General features: G+C 46.7%; 1 protein-coding gene across 7 annotated transcripts in view; it reads right to left on the bottom strand.

The window, feature by feature from the left end:
- ACACA (acetyl-CoA carboxylase alpha) overlaps window positions 1-19,428 on the bottom strand; it is a 180,608-nt gene that overhangs the window by 98,493 nt on the left and 62,687 nt on the right. For 5 of the 7 annotated variants that reach the window (XM_033171920.1, XM_033171922.1, XM_033171924.1 and 2 more), the window contains 6 exons: window positions 18,756-18,845; window positions 17,853-17,971; window positions 7,796-7,819; window positions 1,805-1,948; window positions 1,330-1,426; window positions 59-166 (listed from right to left, as the gene is read on the bottom strand). In XM_033171920.1, coding sequence (XP_033027811.1) covers window positions 59-166; window positions 1,330-1,426; window positions 1,805-1,948; window positions 7,796-7,819; window positions 17,853-17,971; window positions 18,756-18,845 — 582 coding nt within the window. The remainder of the gene's footprint in view (window positions 1-58; window positions 167-1,329; window positions 1,427-1,804; window positions 1,949-7,795; window positions 7,820-17,852; window positions 17,972-18,755; window positions 18,846-19,428) is intronic. The other 2 variants (XM_033171921.1, XM_033171923.1) reach the window with 1 other exon arrangement.

Below are 19,428 nucleotides of genomic sequence, written 5' to 3'. Positions count from 1 at the left end.
AAGTTGATGCGAAGGGGAAGAAGGGAAGAATAGATCCACCCCGCTTAGCGACAGGTACCTTGGTTTGCGTGAACTCTCTGAACATGCTGGCCAGCCCTTCGTCATCGATGTCGCAATCGGTCTTAATGGCAACGTTGAGGATGTGAATTGGCTCGTCTCTGGCACTCTGGGGTAAAACAAACAAAACAATGTGCCTTAAAACGTACCAAAGTGCTTTTCTGGCAGAAATGTAATCAAGTTTTCTAAAAGATAAAGATACGAATCTCTGCTCTGGTAACTGTGAGACAAGACTACTGCAATGCACTCTATGTGAGGCTGCCCTTGGAGATGGTCTGGTAGCTGCAGAAATTGCAGAATGTTTTAGTGACGAGGAATTTTAGTATCACAATGAAGGTGATGAAGTGGTAGGGCTTCTGTGGACAGCCAAAGACACGATCCCCTAGGGCTGCCATGAGCAGAGTCAAAAACCCCACCTAGGTCACAAATGCACCCCCTTTCAATATCCCTATCAATTAGTACAGACAAAGGTGTCATGGAATTCTACTCAATATTGATCCAGAGCAAAACTCTAGTGTATAGTTAGCAGAGTAAAAACTTAAACACATTGCAGGATTCCCAAAAAATAGACCAGAGGCAATTAATATTTAATCCAGCAGAGCTTTGCTGCTACTGAAGGCAAATGAGCATAATGGTCACAAATCCAATACATTCAGGATTGGCACTGTCCATAAGAAATTCAGTTGCGGCAGGCTTAACTTAAACTTACAATAACTTAAAATAAGTCTAAACTTTAACACCATACAGAGGTACCTCAGATTACAAACTTAATTCGTTCAGGAGGTCCATTCTTAACCCAAAACCGTTCTTAACCTGAGGAGCACTTTTGCTAATGGGGCCTCCCGCTGCCACCGCGCGATTTCTGTTCTCATCCTGGGGCAAAGTTCTCAACCCGAGGTACTACTTCCGGGTTGGTGGAGTTTGTAACCCAAAGTGTTTGTAACCCAACGTACCAGTGTATACAGAACACCACACCAGAAGGAAAAGAGATTGAAAAAAAAAAGTGAAACCCAGGCTCCTTCTAGCCCTACTTTTATAGTCAGCGTGACCTTCACAGAAAAGATAACAGAGCCAGTTTAAGCCAGCTGTACTCGGCTTCCCTGAAGGTATAACCCAAACACCATGAACCTTCTGCTTGTTTCTTTCACACAGAGAGGCTTCCAGAACCCTCTTGAATTAATGGGAATAGGAAAGATCTCGACACATCGGATCAACACCTACTGCACGAAGAAATGCAAAATGACAAAAGGTAGCATGCGGGTGATGTTGTACCTTATCTTCATCATACAAGGACGGGTGGCCTGCTTCCGGGAAGGTGGGGCTCTGAGGTGGGGAGTCACAAAAGCATCCCATGACTTCGTCGAAGAGCCTGAAAGGAATGATGAAGAAGAAAAATAGCAGCCACACGCAGCTGGCGGCAGAAGGGCTCTTTCCACACAGCCAGACCAAACACGAACAAAGTGTGTGTTCCCCCTTGCCCCTGTATCTGGCTTGCACAAGGCTACTGCAAGCCCTAGGCCCATATTAGGGATCTCTCAGATTGAATGAGCAACTCCTGCAATAAATGGCACAGCAGCACATTTATACCTAGCATGCAGGAAGGGAGGAGTCTCTTCTTTGTAACTGGACTGTTGAGCACCACCAAGAAAAAGACCACAAGAGACTTAAGTTTGTGGTGGGGAGGGAATGGGGGGGCGTGTGGCACAAGACGCTCTCCCAAACGCACGGGCTCCTCCCCCTTGCTTACCGGACAAAGTCTTCGAAGGTTCGGAAGGAAACCATCCCGCCCATGCGTTGGCACGGAGGGGTGAACGAGTTGTCCAAGAGAACGTCGCTGACGCTGGCCACGTGCACCATCCCATAATGGTTGAGGTTGGATGAGAAGGACATTCTGGAACAGCAGTGTCAAATCAAGAGCACACGTTAGGGGGAGAGGCAGAGGCCCAAAGGCATCCATGAAGAGGGACGTGGTTTGAAACCACCTAAAGGGCTGGGCTTTGTGGGGCTCAAAAGTAAAGGAGAAAACAAATACCCCACAAGAAGAGGAGTGTGTATGTGTGTGTGTGTGTGTGAACTTGAGACTCAGAGTTCCAGAAAAAGGAAGTTTACTTTGAACACCCACATGGATTTTGCAATGTAGTCCTATGTGTGCCACGTGGTGTTCAAGGAGACTTACACACCTTGGGAAGCATTCACACACTGCACTCTCTATATTCATACATTCACGTGGCTGAACTGCACACAATGTGCGGCTGTCCCCTGGATTACTGTACACACTTTGTGCTAATTAATTATCATTTAAATAGAGCTTTGATAGAGCAGGGAGACACTGGGACTGAGGCAGCGTGAGATTTATCAGAGCAACCCATGAAGCAGCACAAAGTAAGGCAAGAGTTCCCCCTGGGGGACACAAAACAACAATGCCTTTCAATGCACTTAAGTGCTATTCAGCTATCTCCAATACACTTGGAATGAAGCCAGATTAGGCTGTTGGGGAATTTGCTAAATAGGTGTTAAAGGGCTCCAGGAGGAGGGGTAAATGAATACAAATGGTGAACAGAAAGAGGAGACCAAACACACTCTGTGTTGTTGGAAATGCTTCTTCCATTCTGTAGAGCCTTTTTTTTAAAAGGAAAACAAGAAGCCAGAGGTGTTCTTTCAAGGCAGAACAATGTCTTGCCAGATTACTGCTCCTTAACACAAACAAGTATCAAAACTGTATCAAAAGTATAAAAAAACCCTTCAAGATTGGATTGCTGCAATGTAATCTATGTGGGGCTTCACTCATGCTTGATCTGAAAGCTACAGTTAGTGCGGAATGCTGCAGCCCAATTGCTGATGGGAGTGAGGCCTTGTCCGCATAGAACACCTTTGCTCAGCCTGAACTGGTTGCAAACTTGCTACCAGGCCAGGTTCAAGGTGTTCCTGTTAGAATACAAAGCCCTTAATAATTTGGGGCCCGTTTACCTACGAGATTCCCTTACCCCAGTGTTTTTCAACCACTGTTCCGCGGCACACTAGTGTGCCGCGAGATGTTGCCTGGTGTGCCGTGGGAAAAATTCCAGCCAGAATATCAGCTTTGTGTTCAGCCAAACAGGCCCTGGTTGCTCACTGAATAAAGTATTTTATAATTTTTCATATTTCTGTTTACTTACTATTTCATAATAAAGTAATTATAAAATACTTTCTTTGTGTTTATTTGATTCCTATTCAAGAAAATTACTTTATATATAATCAATATAGGCACAGAGTTATTTTTTTTTAACATTTTCTAATGGTGGTGTGCCTCGTGATTTTTTTCATGAAACAAGTGTGCCTTTGCCCAAAAAAGGTTGAAAAACACTGCCTTACCCCACGTGCGCCCACTCAACCGCTTCCAGCGGCTGAATTGGCACCACTACGGGTGCCATTCCGCATTTGAAGAACTCAATTGTTTATAGTGTGTGGCAGGACCTGCCCTTTGGAACTCCCTGCCTATTGAAATCAAACAGGCACCTTCACTGTACTCTTTTTGGAGTCTGCTGGAAATATTCCTGTTTATAGACAAGCCTACCCAGACACTTAGAAAGTTGAGGTGATTCTAATCTGTTTTAGTGTTTTATTTTTCGTGTTTTCAACGAAGGTTGCGATTTCCATGCCCCCCCCAACCACCCCTCGATTTTACTGTTTTATCTTTTTTTATAAACCGCTTTGAAATAAACGATATTTTTTTTTATTTTTTAAAAAGCCTCATCAGGAAACATGCAGATAGGTGGCAATCACCACTTGGTCCTTATCATCAAGAACCCGCCACATGCTGTACCACATTTGGTCATGTGGCATTTCCGTTACCTATGGCTTATGTATCTAATTTAAATTGGCACCCGTCTGTCTCGAGAGACAATGGGATGTGCCTCTGGTGTGAAGTCAAACTTATATGTTAGCTCCCTGGGGTGCAAGTCTGGGCAATGTCTATGGAGGCCCTGGGCAGCCCAGACGACAAGACCTCCCCCCTCGGCCTCACAGATGTGGTCCAAAGGAAAGGAAAGCAAGATGTTTGGGCTCCAGGAGTTCCCAGAAAGAGGCGTGCAAGGCACCAGCCAACCATCTTAGGGACTCCACTCCAGATTAGTGTAGGTTTTATTCCTTAGCCTTTTCTTCTCCCAAAGGTACTTCGCAAGGCAGCAGAGGTTTAGGATCAGAGTTTTCCTTCTCCTAAACGGGCTACCTTCCCAGGTGAATGAGCCCCATCTGCCCCCTCTAAAGCAGAAACCACCTTCTTGACTGCTGGACTCGCTGTTGGTCTCATCTGGTTCCTTATGCTCCATCTTAACCGTTGACATCCTCTAAAAGGACCCTTCTGGTGGTTTCCTCACGCCCCTGAAGTTGGTTTGGCCTTCACTAGGGACTGAGCCTCTAGGGAAGAAGACCCTGCCCTGTGAAACTCCCTGCCAGTTGAGGGTTCAGTGGGAACCGTTCCTGCCCTATTTCAGACTTTTTTGGAATACCGCACTGTCCATTCGCAATATGAATTCCTCTCTTTAACCAACCGGTATCTACTGATGCTGGTTTTTTAAATTATATTTTGTGCACATTCATGGGCAGATTTTACTACATTCTGCATGATGTAGTGCCGCCTTGATATAGTTAATCAAAGTGCAGATTATAAATAATAAATAAATAAAAATAAGACAACATATATAAACGTCACTCCCAAATGCTCCAGCAGAATTTATCATCCAATCACCCCCAGCCAGTTTTTGTTCTTCTGTGCCAATGCTATGAACTTCTTTGACATATAGATGATAGACAGGATGTATTTTGGGTTTATTTGTTTTTTTAAGACAAGGATTATTTTTAGCTTTAAAAGGTTTAGGAAATCCATTGCAAATTAAGGTTACGAACAGACATATACACGAACGCACACAAATAAAACAACCACTTGTATTGAAATGTGTTAACACACACACAAGGACACCACAAAGCAACTTTGCTCAACCTAGCGCCCTCCAGACTTCTTGAACTACAACTCCCAGCCACCTTATCTGTTCCAGCTCGGGATGATGGGTGTTGTAGTCCAAAACATATGGTGAGCATCAGGCTGGGGGAGACCAGTACAGACTCTTTATAATCAGACACATTCATTTCCCTCTTTTTTTGACCGTGGTTGTGGTGGGGGAACTAACCTCATTCCAAACTGTTTCAGATTGGATCGGAAGCAAATTTTTAGACAGTACAGCTTTCCCCAACCAGGTGCTCTCTAAGGCCCTGTCTGCACTGTATGCTTTAGTTTTCAAGTTACAGGTTTCTCCAATGAATCCTGGAAATTCTTGCTTGTTAAGGCTTCTCCCTCAGAGAACTTCAGTCCCCAGAGTTCCCTAGCAAGAGGGAGATGGACCAGTGGTTTGACTAGAATATGCTCCCGATTCTAATCTGGGGAAGGGCTAAAGCAGCTACTTCACATGCAAGAGGTCCCAGGCCCAACCACCGGCATCTCCAGGTAGGGCTGCGAATGTCCTCTGCCTGAAAACCTGAAGAGTCACTGACTGGACAATGTAGACTCGGGGTGGGCGAATGGATCCAGCCAATTGTGATGTTTGGCCAGTGCAGAGAGATGAGCGGATGGGAGCCCCTTCGTCAAGGCTGGTGGGTCAACCCTCAGGCAGCCTTCTGCTCTACACTCAGTCAAAATTGGACACCTGCTCTGCATGCTAAAGGTCCCGGGTTCAGCATCTCCAGGTAGGACTGGGAAAGACGACGTCTTTGAAAGCCTGGAGAGCAGCTGCCGATCAGTACAGACCATGCTGAGCCAATTTTGCAGTTTGTGCATTAGTAACCTCAGGGCTTGATTGCTATAACACGTTTGACGTGGGGCTGTCCTTGCATCTGGTCCAGAAGATGCCTCCTCTGCCAGAGGTCCGGAGGGCGGCAACACGGGAATGGGCCTTTTCTGCAGTGGCTCCCCGTTTGTGAAATGCTCTCCCCAGGGAGGCTTGCCTGGCACCTTCATTATACCTCTTTAGTCACCAGGTGTTGTGGGAGGGGGGATTATTGGTTTGTTGTTGCTTTTATATTTACTATGTGCCTTGCGTTTTTTATATTGTTGTAATCTTTGGTTGTGAACCGCCCTGAGATCTGCAGATGAAGGGCGGTACAATGGGACCTTGGGTTCGAGAACTCAATCCATTCTGGAAGTCTGTTCGACTTCCAAAACGTTCAAGGTGCGGCTTCTGATTGGCCGATTGGCCCCTGGAACAACGCCGACAGCCGAAGTGGGTGTCCGGCTTCTGAAAAAACGTTCACAAACCAGAACACTTTACTTACGGGTTTGCGGCGTTTGGGAACCGATTTGTTCGTCAGCTAAGCCATTGGGGAACCAAGGTTCCATTGTATGCAAATTTAATTAATCATAGAAATAATAAAGATGCAGCTAGAGGCCAGGCTGCTCACAGGAGCGGGCTTCTGGCAATGCATCGCTCCACATGTTACCAATGTGCTATCAGGCCAGGTCTTAGGTTCCTGCATTCATTCACAAAGCCCTAAGCAAGTTGGGCCCAAACTACCTTAAGAACCACCTCATTCCTCATGCTTCACCTCAATAGCCAAGGCCCCACAGGTGCCCCTGAACTCCAGCTGACCTTCAGCAGGGGCCGAGCCTTTAGCGTGGCAGGTCCTACACCCTGTGGAACTCCTTGCCAATAGAAGGCATCCCTGCCCCTTTCCGGATGCCTTCTAAAAACATTCTTTCCAGTAGCACCTTAGAGACCAACTGAGTTTGTTCTTGGTATGAGCTTTCGTGTGCATACCAAGAACAAACTCAGTTGGTCTCTAAGGTGCTACTGGAAAGAATTTTCTATTTTGTTTCGACTATGGCAGACCAACATGGCTACCCACCTGTTTCTAAAAACCTTATTCAGGCAGGCCCTTTGAACCTGAGATGCTTTTACTGACATGCCTGCTATTTATAATTGTTGTCACTGCGGGTTGTATTTTAGGTGGCATGCTACCTTGTGATATTTTATATAAAAGTGTGATTTGCAAATATTCATTTCAAGGTGTTGTTCGCTGAATTTCCTAGTTCAATAAACTAGAAAGGGGAAGGGAGCATGCAAGGCAAACAGCCTGCTCTCGATTCCCTTTTGCCGGAAAGCTTCCAGGCTACGAGAGGAAAGGGGAGGGGGGCTAAGCAACGCTAAGCCCTGATCCCAACTGGAAAATATGACAGCCCAGCATGCGTAATATGGGTGCCTGTCCAGGAAACTCGTAAGAAGAATGCTTTCGGTATCTCCTGTGGAAAAGCAGCCAAAAATAAGGTATCCATTCTACTAAACCCGAATGGAGGAAGGCCAGTTGGCGGCCATCTTGTTATAGGGAGGGGAAGTAGAGAAGACAAGCTTTTTAGATTGCACTGCTATGAGGCCTGGAACTAATGTTTCAAAAGCAGGGGAGCTAAGCCCGCAAGCGTGTGATGTTAAAAGTTTCACAGCATGCAAAAGTTGGCTTTTAAAATGCATAAAGAGACAGAAAGAAGTGGCGGCGGCAGCAGCAGAGGAACATGTTTGGAGGAGGAGGAGGAAAGCGAAGTAGCACAAAACGGGGAGGATTTGTTAGGGTTCCAGGGGTGAGAACGGGGATTCCAAAAACTATTAAAAAAATAAAAGTTAGATTGTTAAAACCTAAAGCTAGTTAAAAGCTATACATCCTTCTAACAACTAAACTATTTTTTTTCAGATCTGAAAAAAGAGGATAATTACTGTACCTGTTTAGCGTGGGTATGTTCCCTCTGTAATTAAACAACCACAGTTAGTTATAGTTTGTTAGTGAAAGCCATTGTAAAAATGAATTAAAAATCAATTAATAAAAAAAAAAATCTAGAACTGTCATTCAAGCTGGTGTAAGGAGCAGAAGGCACAAGATTACATTCGTAATAGGCAAAAAACTTGGTGCACGTTGTAGGTAGGACCGACTGGACTAAAAAAAAAATGAGATAATTTTCCTAAGCCGATAGCACAAAACAAGAGGAAATAGGATCCCAAAAAGGTGAGGCAGAAAAAAAGATGGCACATTTCAAAACTATTAAGGCTCTTCCCTTCATAGATACCACAACATAAAAATTTAGTCAGAGTAGACCTACTGAAATTAATGAACACGTTTAACTTAGGTCTATTAATTTTAATAGGTCCAATACCTAGCTGGATGCAACCCTAAGTGTTACAAACCCTGACTTGCAGATTTGGTAGCACTTGAAGTCCAGTTGAAATTAATGGCTAATTAGTGGCCCGTTCATTTCAAAGCAGGACTTCAGTGTGATGAAAGTTTTACACAACCACATTTTTCACATATGTAGGCAAAGCAGAAAGTTGCCACCATTGCAATCATCCCAGGCACATTTATCAAGGATGAAATGTGCAACCCTAAACCCACTTACCTGAGAGCAAGCTCAATAGGACTTGCTTCTTAATAGACATGTATAGGATTGCACTGGGAGGCATTCTGCCACGTATTTAAGAAATAAAGCATTTAAGATGACAAACAACAGTTTAAACCAACTTCTTAAGGACTAGTGGCAAAGCACATGGGCTCTAGTAAGATTCTCACTACATGTATATTGTAAAATGCGCTGTGCAAAACAACAGGAGTCATTGGCTGCATTTGAATGTCACACTAAACCATGGCTTAGAGTTACTTGTAGGAGCAGTGCTACCTATTGAGCACTTCCTTGTTCTCCTCCTTGCACACAGCCAATAGGAGTTTGGAAGCCTTTGCTTCCACTTTTGGCTAACCATTGTTTCTTGTGTCATATGGAGTGACAAAACCACAGATAACAGTAATTATGGTTTAATATAAAACAAATTGAACTGGGGTTGCAAACTCTTTGGGGCCGAGGACCTTGGTGACCCATGGCCACATGTCATAGTGGGTGTGGATGAAGGGCAAAACTGGGGGCAGTGAGAACTATTGCTCTCAAGGCTACCTTCTGAAAGACTTTCCCATCAGCTGTTCTACACTATTTAAAAACATATTTAACCAATCATTGTTCACGATATATTTTTTTAAAAAAAAGGACAGGAGCCTCGGCAAAAATGACAAATTGTGATTGTTGTGAGCCGCTTTGAGCTTGGCATTTGTTGTTGGAAAAGTGGAATGCTAATATCAAATCAAATGGTTGAGTCTTGGGGGCCACAAACTTTTTTGGGGCAGCTGTACATGGCCTGCAAGTCACAAGTTAGTCACCCCTGGTTCCAACTAACTATAGTTGTTTTAAACTACACTTCAAACTGTGGTTAAAACCAAAACTGTTTGCTTCTAAGCTCCTTCCCCCTTTCCGTGCAAGAAGAAAGGAAGGGGAGAAACACAAGCTCAGGGGGAGACCAGGCTCATTCATATCTCACTAAACCACAATTTAGCTGGATGTCCTGATGCAGCCAGTGACTATATTACAACATATATTTTAAAATGTTGTGGTACCTTTGGGGGGGCAGCAAGTTGAGTTCTAGCCAATGCTAGTTCTATTCAGAGCAGGCCACTTAAAAAAATGGGCATGGGTAACTTAGCTTCCATTGATTTCATTGAGTCTACTCTGAGTAAAACATAGTTGGATGCAACCCACTGACTTTCTATGTGCCACCTTTGAATCTTTTTATTGTCTGTGCAAGTAGATTTCCACCTGATTCCAAAAAAAAAAAGCAAGCTGGTTAGCCTGGCTGGTGTCCAAAGAGCTGGTTCTTTGGTTGAGCAAATCAAAAAGCATTTTGCTTAAAAAAAAGTTTCCATCCACCCGCCTTCCCAACCTTTCCTGCAGGCGTTTTCGTACTACAACTCCCATCACCCCCAGCCTGCATGGCCAGTGGTCAGGAATGAGGGGGGTTGTAACCAGAAACATCTGGAGGGGGTGAGGTTTGGGAAGGCTGTCATATTAAACCCACCCCCAAAAAAGAAAAAAGAGCAGAGGAAGATAATCAGCTGGCCACAATTAACAGTACTGCACCCACCGCCACCGTCTGGTCATTAGATCAGCTCAAAACACTTCACACACACCTAAAATGGTCTTTGCAGCCAGATTAGGCTAGCAGTGCACCCATTTTACAGCTGATGTAAGCTGAAGCCAAGGCAAATTAGGAGATGGGAGGAATCCTTCCGTTCATGGCAGAAACGCTCCAAGGCTTAGAGAGAGAGAGACAAAGGACTTCTCCATATGGCGCACAGTTAAACTATGGAATTCGCTCGCTTCTGTAAACTCACGTAGTAGGACTACTGATGGCGCTTAGCCACGATGGTTATTTTCTACCTCCACTCTCAGAGGCAACGTACCTCTGAAAACATGTTGCTGGGAATCGCACGAGGAGAGAGAGGGGTGCTGAGTTCAGGCCCTGCTTTCAGGCTTCCCACCGAGGCATCGGATTGGCCAGTGTGAGAACAGGAGGCTGGACTAGATGGGCCTGCGGTCCAATCCAGCGGGCTCCTCTGGTGTTCTAATTTAGAAGTGTTGAGCTCAGTTCTTAAAGGTGGAAGGGCTCCAGGTAGACTGGGCAGACCTCCAGGCCCTGGAGCAGCTCTCTTACCCCCAGAGCATCATTCATCCTCACCTTCTCCCCCACGACATCACCCAGGAGGCCAAGCAATGCAGGAAGGGGCAGTGAGTGCAGGCTGGAAACAGTCACAGTTGAGGACTGTCAAACTGCACCGATTTCTACTAGGGGAAACATTACTAATTCATGCTCCTTTCGCTTTTGCTACGGCTTGTATCTAAACGATGCAATTGTTATTATTTATTACTGCTGCTATTAACTTATACACCGCTTCGTGACAAAACGAGCTTCCAAGCAGTATAGCAAAGTATAAAAACCAGTTGCGTTTCTGCTTGACAGCGCAATGCTACACAGAGGTCGACTCAGAAATGGGGCTATTCACACAACCATTTGTGGGACATGCCAAGACAGACTCCTCAAAATGGATTGTTGGCACAATCTTGTCTGGTGAATGCTTCCGTCTGTGGCCACAGAACAACTTTTAACTGCTTCAGGTTTGTTTTGTTTTTTAATCCAAGTCTTTGGAAAGGGGGGTGGGAAAGAGAAAGGGCTTCCAGAGTGACTTACAAATCACTAAAAAGTAAAGACAAGATAGTTCCTGCCATTAGGCTCACAATCTAAAAAAGACATCACACAAGAGGAAAACGGACTGGGAGGGAGGAGGAAATATGCAAACTCAGGCTCAAGTTCTTAGCTACAAGTTCTTCTAATGACCAGCTGGGGTGGAAATGTTCAAGAGGTGGAACTGAAAGTTGCTGTGCTTGTGGAGTGGTTCTGCTTTCCTTCTCTTCCCTCCCCAGCTGTAGCCCGATGGAACAGCTACTAGACATTGTACTGGGGCACACTGTACCTCTCTGAATTGCACCTCAGATACATCACTGCCTTCCAGAGGTTGCTGGACTACAACTCCCATCAGCCCCAGCCACCAGGGCCGGTGGCCAGGGATGATGGGAGTTGTAGTGTAGCAACATCCAGAGGGTGCCATTGGCAGCCAGCTTGGTGTCAGAGTGTCACAAGGCTGCCGCTCCTGTTAATCTGGATTTAACGCCGCTCTCCCCTTGGAAATCAATGCAAAACTTGCAATCCATGACAAGGAAAGCAAACACAACACCAACACACAAATACAGACAACACAAACCGGAGTCAACACCAGAAACACGACACAACCCTTTTCCACCATGACGTTCCAGCAATAAGGGCCCATACAAAAGGGTTGGTATTCTGGTCACCACCACCCTAGTCATGAGTGCTATCTGGGTAAATTGCATTCTTGCTTATGTTTCGAAAGGATGAGGTTCCCACCCTCGCAGCTATATTATGGGAGAGAGGGAGACTATCATTTGCTGCGCACAAAGATGGCAAATTAAGGGTCTTTTCAGAAGAACCAGTGGCGTGAAATGTGTGTTGGGGGGGGGGGAGATAAGGCAGCCACACCAGAGGAGCTTACGGTCTCGGAGGGGGAGCTGCTTCAAAAGTGCAGCCAGTTGTAATTGACCCTTCCGAAAGCACCATCTGCAGCCAAAGCTGTCTGCTCTGAGCATGCAAGAGTGCAGAATTATGCGCTGGCAGTGGAGAAGGAAGGGGGAGCCTCCGCCAACTCTCCAGTCATAAACCAACTTGGCATGAACCTGGGAAGTAAACCCCCTATGGGTTCCAAAGGATCTGGGCCAATCATGTCCAGAGCAACTCAAAATCAAGCCACCAAGGCTCAAAGTGGAAGGGCTGTGGCTCAGTGCTACAGCATCTGCTTGGCATGCAGTAGGTCCCAGGTTCAATCCCCAGCCTCTCCAGGGTACGGCTGGGAAATGCTCCCTGCCTGAAGTCTGAGAGAGCTGCTGCCAGTCCGAGTCAATGATACTGAGCTAGATGGACCATAGGTCGGGCTCAGGATAAGGCAGCTTCCTGTGCCTCTATCTCAAGCAGCTATCAGGGTTTGGGACTGGGGTGAGAGACCTTGGGAGCCACTACCAGTCAGAGAGAGAATACTGGGCTAGATAAGCCATTCACACCCAATAGTTCAGGCGTCCTGTGTGCGCCCCCCCCCGGATAATATTGGACACAGCTCCTCTAGCCGTCGGTTATGCTTCCAGGGAGAGCAAGAGAGAGAGAGAGAGCCACCACTGACTTCAGTTATGAGCTGCTGGACACTCAGAAACTGCACCGGCGGAACTCTATATAAGTTCATTGTAAGATCTGCTAACTTTAAGAACTTGTGCGTGAGCTTGCTTTTCCCTCCTCCCTCCTCCCTCCTGTTCCCTTTCTCCTCATGTGCTGTGCATTTTAAGATTGTGAGGCCAAGGGCAGGGGCAGCCTTTTTAAAAAAAACCTCATTTCTGTAAGCCACTCAGAGAGCCTTTGGGGCTAAAGGGTCAAGGGTACACAAACGCTGTAAGTTAATCTATGCAAACGCTGCGCAGGGATAGAGACAGGTTTTGCCATGTATAAAGATTTGCTAATGGGTGGAAGTCGCTCCGAAAGGAATGGCTATAGGTGGGAGTAAATAAATATTAATAAAGGGAAGAGAAGGAAAAGGGGGAGGAGAGCACCCCAACTAATATGTGGGGAGCTGGGGGGGGGAGTTGATCATTAATCTGATTTTTCCTCTCTTTTCCCTATCCTCCCCCCTCCTTTTTTTGTTTTTCTATTTATATCACATTGTAAACCATCCGTTATAAAAAGGAAGGCAACATCTTTTGTATGTCTGGGCCAAAAAGGAGCCCGATAAACGTGTACCAATGCCATAATAAAGCTCTTGTCAGCAAACATCCCTGTAAGGTACAGCAGCATTTGATTCCCCCCCCCCCCCCGGTATGGCAAAGGAAGAAGCTGAGGGCAGGAGAATGGATCTCGAGTCCCAGGTTCATAAGTGAAACTGACCCATAGGGCATAAAGAACCCAGGAGAGCTGTGGGTCGTTTCCTCAGGATCCCCCCTTTTTCTCCGGCTCAGCACGCCTAGAAAATGTTTGTTTGGAATTCGGCCCCCACTTGAGTCCGCCACTGCCGTCCAATTTACATCCCATTATCCCAGTGGCTCCATTCCGCCGGCTGCCCCCTCCAAACGCTGCCCTCTCGCAAGCAGGTCAGCCAAGGGAGCGGCGGCAAATTACGGCTACCTGCTGCTTAATTAACATCAAACCCACAGCACAAAACTATGGGGGATTTACAGGTGGTCCCTGGAAGCGCTCGCCTCCCTGCATCCGCTGACGGTGTGTCTGCCCCCGCCCCCCCCCCCCCGCCCCTGCACACAACGTCCCTCCCCGGCTGCAAAGAGCAGGGACCCCAAGAGTCCTAATGATACACTCCCAAGAATCCCATTCATCCCTCCAGGTTTCCGTGTAGCTTAAGAGCCACAAGGCACCACGGCTGATTTCGTATCAAGAGCCGAGTGATTGATGGAAGGCAGGCTGTTTTGCCAACTACTTAACTCTGCTAAGATGTTTCTACAGCACCAGACATTTGAAACTTATGCGCAGATCCCTGCAATCGGACAGGTATAGCAAGGGCTATGTGGTGTTTGTGTTCTACTTTCCCGTTTCGCTTCATTCCGAGAAATAACAGAATCAATTATCTACAGCACCAGTGAGAAACAGGTTCTTCCTTTTTTTAAATAAAGAAGAACCACCTAACTAGGAGGGTTTTGCATTCCACAGTGAGAGTCCAGTGTTGCAAACAAATGTTCCGCCGGCATTCTGAGAATCTTAGCATTCATTTGTATTTATAAGTTTCTAGACCTTATGATTGCAAAGGTTATTGGTTTTTCATTTTTAAAAGTGTGGGTACCTCAGAAGCCAGAAAACCATCAAACTCTCACTGCTGCTGTACCGATACAATTATAAACAGCCATGTTTGTATTTGGTGATTCTACAGCAGCAGAGGAAAGAAATTTCAAGAAGTGTTATTCATCACATTTTGAATCTGAAGTCTTTCAGCTCCCCACCCCCCACTTTCCTCAAAAACATCAAGTGTCTAACCCTCATGCCTGCTTGAAAATGTGCCAGCAACATCTGCCGAAATCGCAAAAGGCAGAGAGGTGGCTAAATAAGATTTCCCATGTCCCACCCAGCTGTTTGCTCCTCTGCATGGTCTAACAGCAGAACCCAAATGGTAAAATGTTGCAGAACTAAAATTAGGGCATTCTGGAGACTTACGGCCTGGCCCTTCAGGGTCAGGGCTGCCCTTCTGGTCACCAACACACCTAAGAATGTTAACACCCCTTTGCAGCTACATCAGGCCAATGGCCCATCCAGTCCAGCATCCTGTTCTTGCAGTGGCCAACCAGCTGCCCCTAAGTGAAACCTGCAAGCAGGACCTGAGCACAACAACAACAACTCTCTCTCTCTCTCAGCTTGTGATTCCCAGCAACCGGCATTCAGAAGCACACTGCACCCGTAAGTGGAGGCGCAACCTTCTCCACACCTCACCTTTGGCGACCTTTCCCCCCTTTCCACCTGGCAGGAGTTATGACCTCATGGCTATAGCCAATCGGTGTTGATTCTCCACGTTAGCTTTGCCCATGAGATGGATGTGGGGCATTTCTAAGGCTTTCTCGAAGAGAAGGGGATTAACGGAGGAAAAGGGGATGACATCAGTGATAGGAAAGCAGGGGGGAGGGGGGGGAGTGGATAGCTGAAGACGGCTCCGGGATTATAGAAAAGGACCTCCAAAATAGCATGCAATTATTTGCAAATATTATCAAGTTGAAGAGAACAGATGAGACCAAATTCAATGGCCCATTTATATCATTGCTGAGAGATCTTTGTGCAGCTGGGCTTGGAGGGCTCATTCATTTCAAGCGAGCCCAGATTTTGAAGAGAGGGAGACGGGGGGGAGGGAGGGGGCGGGAAGAGTGGGAGAAAGACCCCGTTTCGCGAGATGTACTGATGGATTCTCAATGAACCGAGACCGGCCCTCGCCGGCCAATCCCGCCAAACATAAAACGAGGAGGATGAAATAAAAGGCAAAGGATATTTGGGAGACAAAGGAAAAAGAAAATAGCACTCCCCACCCCACCCCACCCCAAAAAAGGAGGGGGGCTTGTGGGCCGTGGCTATTTTTGTGTGCATGGATCGGTTATGGATCAACAGTGGCACCCGGTGGGCGGAAAGGGATAAGGCAGGCTCATCACATCCTCTATCCAGTATGTTCCCAACCAGAACAGGACTCAAATCTGCTCCATCCGCCTTCATATGGCTTCTCGGTCTTCTGGCTGTGGGTGCAAACCTTTCTTTCCTCGGTTAAAAATCAAAGGCTCTTACACCCCAAAAGTCTTTGGCTTTGGCTGATTAAAATCCTACAGCTTTGTAAATGTGTTGGGGGGGAGGGTGTTATTTTTTAATTTTGTTTTTGTTCTGTTTATTTGTGCTTTTACCCTGTACTGTTTATCTTGCGAACCGCCCTGAGATCTTCAGATGAAGGGTGGCGTATATTAAATTTAATAAATAAAAAGATAAGATGTGGAAAAGAGCAACTATCTGCCCTTGGGAGGGTTTTGCAAAATTTCCGTGAAAACTCAGCGACCGCTCTTCTGAGTGTGCACCTCCAAACTGGAAGGGGATAAGCCTCACACAGAGAGGTAGACAAGTCACACTCAGACAAGCCTATTGTGTCCCTCATCAGAAACAACTGAACAATCTCTTCGCAAGGCACAAAACCGACCGACCCCACTCCAGGAGTGGGTGAGGTTCAGGCTATACATGCGGCAGAGGTGGCAGAGTGGACTGGACCAGTTCAGATAGCGGGACAATGGATAAAGTCATTTTAAAAGCCTCACTTCTGTGTAAAAATAAATCCCCACAAGCAGACAGCTAGCCCCTCAGGGGGTAGGCTGGTCTAGAACCTCTCTCTTCGGTGTACTTGGTTTTTTTTTAGCAGCTATTCAAAAATAACATCCCACATTAGCAGTATGAAGCGATACAGTTCATGTGCTCTCAGTCCTCACACAGCATTCTGGACTGGATATGATGCTGAGAAATGAGGAATACTTCACTTCCCACCCCCAATAAAGTGAAACGTGCCCCATTATTTTAATAGGGCTTTGAACGAGTGACAGGACTCTCCCCCTCTTCCTTCCCCACTGAACCCAGCTAGGAAACGTTCAGGAAGTAAGTGGAGCATGTGTCCCTTTAACTTCTTTCAAGCATCGTTCCCTTGCTCTGCCTTTATGTAGAGCAGATGAAGCTTTCCTTGGGACGGGGTTAGGCAACTCTAGGGCTAGAGGCCAAATCCAACCCTTGGGACTTTCCCCAGGGCCACACACCCCTATGTGCCTTCCTCCTTTTTTCCTGGCTGGAATGGGCCCTTGGACAGTGATCATTCATCTCGCTGTGGTTTGGATGCAAGAGAGGCCTGGGCACGTGTAGAAACATTGGGACTTTTGCATGGGTGGAATGCAGCCTGTGGTACAAAGATTGAGAGCGGTACCCATTGCTCCGCCTACTTTCACCTCTGGCCCCGCCCACTACTAGAACCCACGTGGTTGCCCATGAGGGAAGGAGACCATAGAGCTGAAAATGTTTATCCGCCTGACTCCTAAAAACTCATTGGCATTAAGTTGAAATGCCAGGATCAAACCGAAGTTTGAGAATTCATCGTGATCCCTGTTTTTACCTTACTCCTGTCTTCACCCCAATTTGGGGAGGTGAGGGGGGGGCTGTACTACAATCCCTACAGACTTCTAAGAGGAGAATAGGAGAAGGAACGTTTCAGAAAACCACTAGCTGGGAAATGGAGCAGGTTGAACGTTTATTCTGCCAAGGGCTAGCCACGTAGATATTGCTGCTAGCACCTAAAGCCTGCACATGGAAGTGGGTTGTGTTTGCACCAATGTTGAAACAGATTGTCCCAATACTACACAAAAATGGACCCTCACATGGAAATATTTAGAAAAACACATTAGTACTTTAATGTATGCTGGGGAACCCTGCAGCCTCCAAATGCTGCTGGACTCCAACTCCCACCATCCCCAGCTATCGGCCATGCTGGCTGGGGCTGATGGGAGTTGGAGTCCACAACATGCACCTGCAGGGTCACTGGTACCCCATGCCCGACATATGGACCGGCCCAACATGCTGCCCTCCATCTTGCAAAATAGCTCATGGTTCACATTCTTGGCTTCTCTGGTGTTATAGGTGCCCCAATTTTCCAACACGTTGGACAGTTTTCTAACATGTCTCAAACTCCTGATTCCCCCACCAATATACAGCCCCCCCCCAAAAAAAACACCCAACCCAAAACTGCCCTCCCTCCACTCCAAATTGCCTCGGTGGTACATGCGAGTCAGGTCTAACCTGTTTGGATGGGAAGTGGGCAGCATGAACTGGAACTCCACCACACAAGTGTTGTCTTTCAGCTGGCGGTGCTGGACGCTGTTGAGCTCGTAGGCGATGTATGCCCTTCGAACATACACCTCGGATGGAGGAGGAGGAGGAGGAGGAGAGGATTATCACGGAGAGTTAAAGCCACGTGGCCATTTAAAGCAAAGTCCCTCCACGCCTGACGGGCACCAGAACCAACCTTAAAGAGGGATTTCTAGGGAGTCGAGCCTTGGCAATGCCATTCCCACCCCCCCACCCCGCAATCCCCAGCCATAACGAAGCAGAGCAAAACCAGTTAAGCAAAATTAGGAAATGCATGCCTCTTATTTTACTTTTTGTGCAATAACGCAATGCTGGTCACATGATGTAACAAGTTGCAGTAGAATTTTATTTGGAATAGAGAGATTCACACACACACACACACACACACACACACACACACAAATCAGGGGTGCAAAACCTTAGGCCTGGGATCTGAATGTGCCCCTCCAAGCCTTTCTGTATGGCCCTTGGGACTCTCTCTAGGCCACACCCCTCCCCCAGGCCACACCTCTCACCAACCCTGATTCCCACACTACTTGAGTCCTTTTGCCTAGGTGGAATGTGCCCTTGAATAACTCCTCTTGCTTGCCTGGATGGAGGATACAGAGGGATGAGTGAGTGAGTGTAGAAACTAGCCTACTGTAAACAGGTAGAACTGACAGTGATTCCTCTGTCCACTTTTGCCTCTAGCCCTACCCAGAAGATGACACGGCCCTTTCTAAAGTGCTAGATGCTGGAGTGGGCAAGGATTGAAGATCAACATCATCAAAGAGAAACAGAAGGGGGGGGAGGGACACATTTGTTTAAATTGTTTTAAAATGAGGAGAAACCTACCTCTAAAGCAGCCATCCTCACTACCTGGTTACTGTGATAGAAGAAGTTTGGTAGTACATCGAAGATGGATGTCTCCGAAAGAATGAGTTTCTAGACATAGGGAAGGGAATCAGACAGGAGAAGCAGGTTTTTCTAAAATCTCGGACATTCGTTACCCTTTTCCCCTCCCTCAAAACTAAGACAAGGTCCAACACATGGTATAACAGGAAAAAGCAAAAATTTGGGTGCAAAACGTCTCCCCTCCCTCAAACCCCATTTAACACATGCTTGCCTGGCAGCCACTGCAATGTAGGTGAGTGAATGGGCTGCCTGAGGCAAGATGGAGTGCTCCATTCTTTCCTCTGCAGACATCATGGAAGTCAAGGGGGCTGTGAGAATCAGGACCTTCTTCTCTTCCACAGAAATGCACTGAGTGCTTGTAGCTGCCTCCCGGCTCGCCTGCCCCAGTCCTGCCAGCCACCAGACTAGTAAAAAGCCTTGAGGGCTAGTAATTTTGGAGCAGTCATCTGCAACACTGCTTTCATTAAAGCAATATCTTCCAAACCAGAGTCAATCAATCATTAAAGGCATTTGTTAGTCCAGAGCAGGGTTTCCCAAACTTCGGTCTCCAGCTGTGTTTGGACTACAACTCTCACCAACCCTAGCTAACAGGACCAGTCAGTGCCGGATTTAG

This window comes from Lacerta agilis, chromosome 15, assembly GCF_009819535.1.
Source record: "Lacerta agilis isolate rLacAgi1 chromosome 15, rLacAgi1.pri, whole genome shotgun sequence".
In the NCBI taxonomy this organism is placed as follows: domain Eukaryota; kingdom Metazoa; phylum Chordata; class Lepidosauria; order Squamata; family Lacertidae; genus Lacerta; species Lacerta agilis.
Note: the sequence above shows the minus strand (reverse complement) of the source record. Positions and strands in the feature narration are given on the sequence as shown.